A 12,011-nucleotide genomic window follows, 5' to 3' on the forward strand; every position below is an offset into this window, starting at 1 on the left:
ATATATGGTATGGCCAGTTAACAAGGAATCAAGTAATTTCCCTAAATCTTAGTGAGTCTTAAGGTAAACTACAATAATACAATGTAACACTGAGCATTCAAATAAGTGTCATTATAAAAAAAACCTAAAGAATGCCTTAGTATACTCAGCTTACAACAGCAGTTAAGAACATAACCTACCTAAAAATATATAGCTAAAATTTTGCTGAAATTTGAGGGATACTCAAGACATTACTTAATATATTCAGGATTTTATATTCTCCAATGGCCCTGGGCAGTCAAGGGTGTATTGCTATTAACTTAAGCTTTAGTCAACCAGCATGTACATAAGCAACGCTTCCAGGGAAAAACTCATTCCAAGTTCAATTCTGTTATTTTTTCTTAGTATCTCCAATGTTTAAGGTACTACATAAATATTTATAGGATACTAGAGGTCCAGGGTCCCTTGGCCTGGCCTGTGGGGATTGGGCCGAAACCGGCTCTCTGATATCCCTTGAGGGGTCCCGGATTGCGAGAGGGCAGTTCTCGGGTGACACACCCCGGAATCGGGCTCCCTCCTCTCTGGTTTCAGGTGTGTCAGCTGAGAACCACTGCTGCCAAGTCACCATAGCTCGGCAGCTCCTGCGCTGAGTGTCTGCCCCCTGGTGGTCAGTGTGCTTCATAGCTACTGGTTGGAGCGTCTGTCTCCTGGTGGTCATTGCACGTCATAGCTACCAGTCAGATGGTCGGATGGTTGCTTAGGCTTTTATATATATAGACTAGAGGCCCGGTGCACGAAATTCGTGCACTGGGGGATGGGGTTCCCTCAGCCAAGCCTGCCCCTCAGTCTGGGAGCCCTCAGTGGATGTCCTACTGATGGCCACAGTCTGGCAGCAGAGGCTCGGTGCAACCGTCCCCATGTGTGTGTGTGTGTCTGCTGGGGGCACATAGGCTCCGAGCAGTTGCCAGGTGTGTGTGTCCACTGGTGGTCTGCTCCCAACCACATTGGAAGCTCAGAGTGGGCGCTGTGTGTGTGTGTGTGTGTGTGTGTGTGTGTGTGCGCGCGCGTGTCTGCTGGAGGCCTACCACCAGCCACACCCTGAAGGCTTCAAGCAGGCGCCCCTCTCTGTTGATCACTCAGGCTCCTGGCCTCCACTGCATGTTGTACTCTCCCCTGAGCTGTCGCCAGGGTGGGGCGCCCTTCCCTACTGTGGGATCCCCAGGGCTACCTAGGGAAAGGCACACAGGGGGGCTGGCTGCAGGCCGCCCTTTCCTGCTCCATGATCGCTGCTGCATCCCACGGGCAGGTGCACACAGGGGCTGGCTGCAGACCGCCCTATCCTGCTCGTGATCACGGCTGTGATCCCAAGGGCAGGTGTACACAGGGGCTGGCTGCAGGCCGCCCTTTCTTGCTAGTGATCGCAGCTGTGATCCCAAGGGCAGGTGCATACAGGGGCTGGCTGCAGGCCGCCCTTTCTTGCTCTTGATCGCGGCTGCGATCCCACGGGCAGGTGCACACAGGGGCTGGCTGCAGGCCACCCTTTCTTGCTCGTGATCGCGGCTGCGATCCCACGGGCAGGTGCACACAGGGGCTGGCTGCAGACCGCCCTTTCCTGCTAGTGATCGCGGCTGTGATCCCAAGGGCAGGTGTACACAGGGGCTGGCTGCAGACCGCCCTTTCCTGCTAGTGATCGCGGCTGTGATCCCAAGGGCAGGTGCACACAGGGGCTGCCTGCAGACCGCCCTTTCTTGCTCTTGATCTCGGCTGTGATCCCACAGGCAGGTGCACACAGGGGCTGGCTGCAGGCCGCCCTTTCCTGCTCCGTGATCGCGGCTGCGATCCCACCGGCAGGTGCACACAGGGGAATGCGGGTCCAGGGCAATCCGCCAGGCCCGGTCTGCCAGCGGGTTGGGGGCTTGAGTGAGGGCGATCGCCCCCTTCCCCCACCCTCTCCCCGCTCTCACGGGTTGGGGGCGTGACTGCGGGCGGACGCGGCAGCCGCCCCGCCAGCCTGGGTCTGCCCTCGGGAATTTGGGTCCCGGGCAACCCGCCAGCCCCAGTCTGCCAGCGGGAGCGGGTTGGGGGCGATCAGGCAGGTTGGGGCATGAGTGCCCCAGCCTTGGTCTGCTGACAGCAGCGGGTCTGGGGGGCGTGACTGTGGGCGGAAGCCGAAGCCGCCAGGCCAGCCCCGGTCTGCTGGTGGGAGAGCCCGTTGGGGTCTTGGCCAGTAGGGGACAGCTGCGGTCACGCCCGCCAGCCCTGGGTTGGGTTGCCCGCCATCCAGGTCACAGATAGCAGGCCTGGATGGCGGAGGGGCAGGCACGATGGCGCTGCCCCATCCTGCCGGCAATATGCAAATTAGCCGCCATCTTGGTTGGCGGTTAACTGCCATCTTTGCTGACAGCTAATTTGCATATTGCCGGTGATTAGCCAATGGGAAGGGTAGCGGTCGTACGCCAATTACCATGTTTCTCTTTTATTAGTGTAGATAGTCCCTGTTTACAGAGATCTTACAATATAGTGGAGGACTTAAGACATATAAATCCTGAAGCAGGGACAGGCTGGTTATGGGCTGGCTAGACTTTGTAGCAAGCTAAGAACAAGAAGTGATACCTCTCAGCATAAATAACAACTTCTTACAATTGCAAGTGAGAATACACCTTTCTTTCTCAGTCATGGTATTTCACATAAGTGAACAAAGAATGGTGTGATTAAGTGCCCAAATGATGGATACTGAAAATAACTTCCCTAATGCCTGTTTCTTCCTAGGTGATTCCTAAGTCAGGTATGTAAATCAGGAGCTGTGTGTTTTATGTTATGGGTGACCCCAAATGTACTTTCTAAACATTAAAAGAAAGGTAAAATTATAAGTGCAATATAGGAAAAGAAAGAGTCTCAAATAGCTTTTGCCTTTCTATCAGTAAAATAAAGGGTTGTAACTCTTCTATACAGCACCTCAGTACATGTAATATTTTGTTGCAAACGTAAGTATAGGGAAGGGATGGATTAAAATGACTCTTCAAAAAAAATCAGTACTATACTAAAATAAAATATGCTATCTCTTACATTATCTAAAAGAATAGGGCAAAGGGAAAATGAGTAAACAAAATCATATATAGGTTCAAATTGGGTAGGAGAAAGTTTTCTAGATTAAACATTCAAAAATATTTATATCTAGAAAAGACAAGATTATTTAACAAAAAATCAATAAATTTATAAATTCAGATAATCCAGATATTACTAATATAGGAAAAGCATAAATTTTTAAATAGACAAATATGATACACACACACACAAACATAAAATTAGCATTCAGACTTACCGTAATAGGAGTTCTTTGGGAAGCTTTTTATTGATTACAGCTTCATCACTATTTGAGAACATCTGCAAAAATAAAATACCGTGTCAAGTGTTATACTTAACATTTTATTATGCTCAACAGTTTAGAGGTAATCCTCTTAGGAGAGAGGTGAATAAGTATAGTGGGTATTATAAGCTATAGTCATATTTTCAGAGATTCTTTAGGCTGAAAAACATCTTTGAGATACTTAATTTGTTCCCTGTCTTTAGCAATCTTAAACTAATAGCAGTCAGTTTCATGTATTAATGTACTGAATCTTCACATTACCCCTAATCTTCATTTTACATATAAGAAAACTGAATCACAAAAGGTTTACTGCTTAAAACCACATCACTACAGAACGACTATTTAAAAATGCCATTAAGGCCCTAACTGGTGTGGCTCGGTGGATAGAGCGTAAGCCTACGGACTGAAGAGTCCCGGGTTTGATTCTGGTCAAGGGCACATACCCGGGTTGCGGGCTCGATCCCCAGTGGGGGCAAGCAGGAGGCAGCCGATCAATGATGTCTCTCTCATCATTGATGTCTGTCTCTCTCTCACCCCTCTCCCTTCCTCTCTGAAATCAATAAAAATGTATTTTTTTTTAAAAAAGCCAATTAGGAGCATTTGAGATCTTGCTCTCTGGTATATGTCACCAGTTTGACTAAAATAAACTCTTAAAAAAATTAAAATGCCATTAAGGTGCCCAGCCAGGGTGGCTCAGTGGTTGAGCGGCACCCTATGAACCAGGAGATCACTGTTTGATTCCTGGTCAGATCATATACCCGGGTTGTGGGCTCGATTCCCAGGGTGGGTGCGCAGGAGGCAGCTGATTGATGATTCTCTCTCATCATTGATGTTTTTCTCTCCCCCGCACCCTTCTCTGAAAACAATTTTAAAAAATTTAAAAACAAAGAAGTAGTAATTGAAAATTTGAAGGGGTAGAGAAGTAGTGAATGTACTTTCCCCTCAATCTCCGACATCCAAACAGTATCCACAATTGAGCACATAGCCTGATACATGTTAGGAACTCATTAAATCTAATGAATGAACTGTTAAGTGGATGGTGGGGTTAGGTTATGAAGGAAATTTGAAACAATCATTTTGAGAAGAGACACCTAAAGAAATTAAACTCTGGACTACGAAGAGGATAAGCTAAGAATATACTGAAATTATAGTTCAAGTAAAATATGATGCAGGTCTCTGTAAGGTTCCAGGGACAGTGGAAATGAAAAAAAAAAAAAAAGAGGAGAAAAGAAGAATTTTAATTTTGTCGGATATAAGTATGGCTACACCTGCTTTTCTGTGGATGCTATTTGCTTGGAGAACCCTTTTGAACCTATTTTTATGGTTGCAGCTTAGATGTGTGTCCTAAAGGCAGCATATGGTTAGATTTTGTTTTTTGATCCAATCTGTTACTTTGTGCCTTTTTATTGGTGAATTCAGTCCATTAATATTTAGGGTAATTACTGATGTATGAGGATTTCCTATAGCCATTTTATCTTTTGTTTTCTGGTAGCTCTGTGCCTACATTGGTTCTTTTTCCTTTGTGTTTCCGATTGTTGCTTTATTTGGCAGTATTCCATACTTTTTCATCTGTTTCCTCTTTTTTTAAGTTATGTGTCTCAGTTTTTTTTTGTGTGTGTTTACCATTAAGTTTATGAAAAAGTAAGTGTCATATATACAGCAGTCCTTTTTCTTTTGAATGCATTTGGGCTCCATTCTCCTTTGCAAATTCAGTCCTTTATCCATCCCCTCTTATGTTTCTGTTGTCACAAATTATCCCTGTTTATGCTGTAAGTTTGTTGATGATCTTCCTTGTAGTTTTATGACAGTTTGTTCTTTGTTTCAGGTACAATAACCCCCTTGAGTATTTCCTGCAATGGAAGGCTTCTGGTGATAAATTCCCTCATCTTCGGTATGTCTGGCAAAGTCTTCATTTCTTCTTCATATCTAAAGGATAACTTTGCTGGATATATTATTCAAGGCCAGTAATTTCTCTTTCAGTAGTTTGAATATTTGGTTCTACTCTCTTCTAACTTGCAGTTTCTGCTGAGGAGTCCAATAACTAACAGATTTTCCTTTATAGACTTTTCTTCTTTTCCCTGGCTAAGGACTTAGTAACAAGTTGGTTTAACTACTAAGCTTCAGTGCAGCAAACACTACCTATCCTATCTAATAATAGACAAACATGGTAATTAACCGTAACTTCGCTACCTTTCCCATTGGCTAATCAGGGTGATATGCAAATTAACTGCCAACCAAGATGGCGGCCAGCAGCCACGCAGCTGAAGCGAACATGAGGCTTGCTTGCTCCAGGGATGGAGGAAGCCAAGGTGCCCCACCGCCGTAGCCCAGCTCTGAGCTCCAGATGCAACAACGTTGCAATTATAGAAGCTAAACAAACCCAGAAACCTGCTTTCAGCTGCCAGCGGACTCAGAGCTTAGAGCGCCAGTGATGGCAACAGAGTTTCAATTATAGAAGCTAAACAAACCCAGATACCTGCTTTCAGCCAGCCACAGCCTCAGAGCTGGAGCCGGCTCTCAGCTCCAGTGACAGCTATAGAAGGTAAATAAATCCCAGAATAAAAAAAAAGAAAAAAAAAGAGGCTGGGAGCTTCAGTCGCCCACCAGCCTGAAAACGGCCCTCAGCCCCTCACCAAGACTGGCCAGGCACTCCAGTGGGGACCCCACCCTGATCCGGATCACCCTTCAGGGCAAACCATCCGGCCCCACCCGTGCACCAGGCCTCTATCCTATATACTAAAAGGGTAATATGCAAACTGACCCTAACAGCAGAACGACTGGTCACTATGACACACACTGACCACAAGGGGGCAGACACTCAATGCAGGAGCTGCCCTCTGGTGGTCAGTTGCTCTCACAGCGGGGAGCTCTGCTCAGCCACAAGCCAGGCTGATGGCTGCCAGTACAGTGGTGGTGGTGGGAGCCTCTCCTGCCTCCTCAGCAGCGCTAAGGATGTCCAACTGCAGCTTAGGTCTGCTCCCTGCTGGCAAGTGGGCATCCCCCAAGGGCTGCCGGGCTGCCAGAGGGATGTCTGATTGCCAGCTTAGGCCCAATCCCCCGGGGAGCAGGCCTAAGCCAGCAAGTGGTCACCCCCGAGGGGTCCCAGACTGCGAGAGGGCACAGGCCGGGCTGAGAGACCCCTTACCCCCGAGTGCACAATTTTTTGTGCACTGGGCCTCTAGTATATATATAAAAGCCCAAGCAACCATCCAACTGTTTGACCGGTAGCAATGACACGCAATGACCACCAGGGGGCAGATGCTCAGACTGGTAGCTATGACACACACTGACCACCGGGGGGCAGAAGCTCAACACAGGAGCTGCAGAGCTACAGTGACTTGGCAGCTGTGGTTCTCGGGTGACGCACCCGGAACCAGAGAGGAGGGAGCCTGATTCCAGGGTGTGTCACCCGAGAACTGCCCTCCTCCAATCTAGGACCCCTTGGGGGGATGTTAGAGAGCCAGTTTCGGCCCGATCCCCACAGGCCAGGCCGAGGGACCCCACTGGTGCAAGAATCCGTGCACCGGGCCTCTGGTCTTATAATAAAAGTAATGTTATTGCCCTGGCTGTGTGGATCCACTGGTTGGAGCATTGTCCAGTATACCAAAAGGTTTCAGGTTTCATCCCTGGTTGGGGTGGGTACGGGAGGCAATCAATCGATGTTTCTCTCTCTCTCTCTCTCTCTCTTCCCCCCACTTCCTCGCTCTCTAAAAATCGATAAAAATATATCCACCAATGAGGATTAAAAATAAAAGTAATGCTATTGCCTGACAATTACATGTTTTAGAAAATTATCTGATATTAAAGAATAATCTGCTTTCCTATAGAAGAGAGTTCGGAATCTCCCAGGGAAGGCAGGGGAGGGTGGGTGGGCAGAAAGTAATCAACCAAGGACCTTGTATGCATATATGCATGGCCCATGGACACAGACAATGGAGCAGAGAGGGCCTGGGGCAGGCAAGAGGGGGTTAATGGGGGGGAAAAAAGGGGACACGTAATACTTTCAACAATAATTGTTTAAAAAAAAAAAGAATTATCTGCTTCCCAACAATATCTACCCATCAGTGGAAGGTATTTTTTTTTTAAAATCATCTCTCTCCTCTTCTACAACTCTAATTATAAAAAGGAACAAAATTCACATATAGCTGCTGATTGCTTTCCTTGCTTCAGTCTATACCAGTGGTCGGCAAACCACGGCTCGCGAGCCACATGCGGCTCTTTCACAAAATACCACATGCGGGTGCACACATACAGTGCGATTGAAACTTCGTGGCCCATGCGCAGAAGTCGGTTTTTGGCCTGGGCGAAACAAGTATACAAGACGAGTGTGGATGGGAGAGTTGGAAGGGGTCGACCTCAGCAAACGTACCTCAATCAGATTGAGGACGTTTTTAGCAAAGGCCAGCTTAGGAGTACCCTAATTAAGTTAATAAGAATGTACCTACCTATATAATTTAAGTTTAAAAAATTTGGCTCTCAAAAGAAATTTCAATCATTGTACTGTTGATATTTGGCTCTGTTGACTAATGAGTTTGCCAACCACTGGTCTATACAAACTGAATGCTGCTGTCTCTGTGGGAACATGAAGTCATGTGAAGGGAAAAAGGAATACACAGTACCCTGAGAGGATCTGGAAACACCAGGTGTATAGGTCATCTGTCCAGATTTATATTTCCCTTATCATCCTACTGCACATATGGACCCTACTCCAATTTTGCAAAAAAGGCTAAGATCAGTGGTTCACAACTGTGGTCACCTGACCAGCAGCATCAGTATCAAAAGGGGGCCCTGTTAGAAAAGCAAATTCTTGGGCTGTACTCCAGACCTATAGAATCAGCATCTGGGGTTGGGGAGGAGGTGAAGGGAAAGAGGGGCAATTTGTATTTAACAAGCCCTCAAGGTGATACTGATGCTTCCTTAAAGTCTGAGAAACAATTGACCAGATAAAGTGGATTGAGGATCTCAGAACCCAAGAAAGTACAGTTCTCACAGATAATCAGAATTATTTTACTATTTAAGTGACACAGCAATGGAGTTTAGAAAATAATTCTAGAGGCAGATATACAATAATTTTAGATGTTTTCTAGGAAAATCAACTGGCTTCTGCTAGTTGATGGTATTGTTATAAAATAAATGTTTCACAGAAGCAATCGAATACATGTTTTAGATATTTTAATATTTCAGCTGAATCCAAACTCTAGGTTTCTCATGCAAAATACAAAGGATGTCAAAACTATAATGAATTACAACAAATTTGACCAAAACTATAATGAATTATAACAAATTTGTGAAGGGTTTAAGCTATAACTGTTGTAGAGGAAATGACTGTTCAAACATTTGACCTTCTTAGGTAATCTGGTTTTATATTAACATGGGGCTATACCATTATGTATTTTTATAATCTATCCACAAACAATTACAAGGATATAGTCAGAGAGGAAAACATGAGAGCAACTAAACTGTTCTCTTGCTATATGTTTCAAGATAAGACACCAAACTCTTAAAAAAGCAAAGAGACATGGCTACAGCCCTTCTTCTAGGATAGGACATTCTTAAATTTAAATTATCACTTAAATAAGTGACTTGGTTTGTCAAACATTAGCACTTATTGTTGCTTTACATAACACTGTAATTGTTTTCCTATAATTACAGAGCTGAAAAATAGAACTTTAAATTACAAATTATAATTACATCATCTAATAGAGTCCCTGAATGGTAAGAAGCATTTTTTGTTGATTTAACCTTTTGATCAGTTTTTTGAGATTTATTATTTTAATCAGTCTGAAATAAAAAATATGAAATGCGCCCTAACCGCTTTGGCTCAGTGGATAGAGCGTCGGCCTGTGGACTGAAAGGTCCCAGGTTCAATTCCAGTCAAGGGCATGTACCTTGCTTGTGGGCACATGCCCAGTAGGGGCTGTGCAGGAGGCAGCTGGTCGATGTTTCTAACTCTCTATCCCTCTCCCTTTCTCTCTGTAAAAAATCAATAAAATATATTTTTAAAAAAATATGAAATGTTTCACAAATTTGCATGTCATCCTTGTTCAGGGGCCATGCTAATTTGTATCGTTCCAATTTTAGTACATGTGCTGCCATAGGAGCACTCTGCTCAGTTTTTAAATCTTACTTTGGCACATTTTGGGGATTAGTTTACTAACATAATGAATTTAAGTACTTAATAGCACACAAACAAGACCCAGGAAACCAGTTCAAGAAGTTTTAAATCCAGGATCTGGGAGAGAAATAACAGGTTGAACAAAGGAAAAAAAAAAAAAATACTTGCTCAACAGTGACCCCTGCTGATAATTTAATTAAGAGTATAGTTACCAACTCCAAAAGATATTAAAAGATCTGATCTATTTTATTCAAGCTTTCTAAGAAATACAAAATTTAATGAGTATTTTGGCAGGGAATACTAATTATCCCCCAATATCCATTTTCCTCTTTTAGAGTAACAGAATTCCCAATTTTTGGCTAGCACAGGGCAGTGTGAAAAAAAGACTATTTCCTTTGCAGTTAGATAAGGCCATGTTACCAAGTTCTGGCCAACAGAATGTAAGAAAAAGTGATGTTTGCAATTTCTGGAGTGTCCTTAAAAAGAGAGGGTATGCCCTTCTTTACTCCTTCTTCAATTATACTGCTTGAAATGTGGTTAGGATGACTGACCTTGGTCTTCTATCATAACGTTGAAGGCCAAGTTGTAAAAATAAGCAGAAAACTAGAAAAAGCCTAACGATGATGACTGTAGAGACACCATGACCCTGGGCTTTATATGAAGTCAAAATAAACTATTATATTTAAGTCACTTTTAATTTGAATCTCTGATACACATGCAGCTAAATTTATGAATATACTTTTAGATTTTACAAAGATATATTTTGTTTTTGCAAGATGAAAGTTCTGAAGATCGGTTGCCCAACAGAGTGTGTTATACACTTAAAAATGATGAAGATGGCCCTAGCAGGGTTGGCACAGCAGTTGGAATGTCTGCCCGAGGACTGAAGGGTCGCAGGTTCGGTTGTGGGTTCCCCCGCCACCTGTGCGGGAAGCAACCAGTCAATATGAGAAAGACATATTGATGTTTCTCTCCCTTCTTCCCCGTTCCCTTTCACTCTCTCTCTATAAAACAAACAAACAAACAAAAACAATGAAAAAAATCCTCTGGTGAGGATTAACAAAAAATAGATGATGGCAAATTTTATGCTATATGTATTTTTTCACAATTAAAAAAATTTTAAGGTATTTTTTTCATTTTAACAATTCTGGAAGCATCTTAAAATGAAAATCTAAAGCTTTTTGTGGTTTATAAAATAATGGTACATTTAATAATTCACAGCAACTTTTAATTATATATAGTAAATTATAACCAATAGGAGAAAAACAGAAATAAAGTAGAACTTAAGGACCATTTGCTTCTCCTCAAACAGGCGCTGAGCTTTTGCTCACGTTATTTTCTCTGAAGTACCTGTAACCAAACTTGCCTAATCTGTCAACAGAAATAGAGTAATGTCCACTGGACATGCTCTCTATGCCATGAAGTCTTTCCCAATCTTCCTAACCGGATGTGCTTGGTTCCTTCTCCTATGAAACTCCAACTCACCCCAAAGCTCAGAATACCAGTTACCAACTAAATGTTACATTAAATTTAGTAAATAAGACGCAAATGACACCAGCACAGTAACAGATTGAATGTCTTTACACATACTTAAATTATATGAAGAGATGTAAGTTTGGAGACTCAGCTTTTGCCCCATTTATTTAAAAGGACATGAACTACATTAAATTTGTTTTATAAAAGTTATAATAATTGCTAAGTTTCACCATCATGGAATTTCATCTGCATATAGCACTTTTAAACAGCGTTGTTATGGTATAATTCACATACAACATTTATTGGCTTTAAACGTACACTTCAGTAATTTGTGTGCAACCATCATAATTCACTTTGATGAGTTTCCACCACCCCCAAAATATCCCTCATACCCCTCCTGCAATCAATCCCTGTGCTGATCTCTAACCTCAAGCAACCACTAATATGTTTTATGTCTCTGTAGATTTTCCTTTTCGGAACATTTAAAAAAATGGAAACAGAAAATGTTATCTTTCATCTGGCTTCCTTTATACTGCATAATGTTTTGTTTTTTATTGTTGACAGCATTACAGATGTCCTCCATCCTCGCTTTGCCCCTCTCCACCCAGCCCTACCCCACCCCAGGTCTTCCCACACTACTGTCTGTGTCCATGTGTAATGCATTTATGTTCTTTGGTTAATCTCTTCCCATTTCCTCCACCTCTCAGATCTGTCCGTCTGAACTTATTTCACTGAGCCCAGCCAGCGTGGTTCAGTGGTTGAGTGTCGATCTATGAACCAGGAGGTCACGGTTCGATTCCTGGTCAGGGCACAGGCCCAGGTTGTAAGCTCGATCCCCAGTGTGTAGCATGTAGGAGGCAGCAACAGCCAATCAATGATTCTCTCTCAATCCCTTTCTCTCTGAAATCAAGAAAAATATTTCAAATAAATAAATAAAAAATAAAAAGTTTGACTCATGATCTAAATTTCATGGATTTGAATAAAATTTAAGACATACAGCCCTAGCTAGTTTGGCTCAGTGAATAGAGCGTCAGCCTGCGGACTAAAGAGTCCCTGGTTAGATTCCAGTCAAGG

The 12,011-nt window shown here is 43.4% G+C and overlaps 1 protein-coding gene and 1 pseudogene across 2 annotated transcripts in view; both read right to left on the reverse strand.

Moving 5' to 3' along the window:
• The window catches only part of FBXL20 (F-box and leucine rich repeat protein 20), a 68,513-nt gene that overhangs the window by 37,686 nt on the left and 18,816 nt on the right, over window positions 1-12,011 (reverse strand). For both annotated transcript variants that reach the window (XM_070394682.1, XM_070394683.1), the window contains exon 2: window positions 3,302-3,363. In XM_070394682.1, coding sequence (XP_070250783.1) covers window positions 3,302-3,363 — 62 coding nt within the window. The remainder of the gene's footprint in view (window positions 1-3,301; window positions 3,364-12,011) is intronic.
• LOC138995190 (U6 spliceosomal RNA) lies at window positions 9,350-9,450 on the reverse strand (annotated as a pseudogene).

This window comes from Myotis yumanensis, unplaced genomic scaffold (assembly GCF_028538775.1).
Source record: "Myotis yumanensis isolate MYYU_CA2020_CCGP unplaced genomic scaffold, mMyoYum1.0.hap1 SCAF_16, whole genome shotgun sequence".
Taxonomy (NCBI): Eukaryota; Metazoa; Chordata; class Mammalia; order Chiroptera; family Vespertilionidae; genus Myotis; species Myotis yumanensis.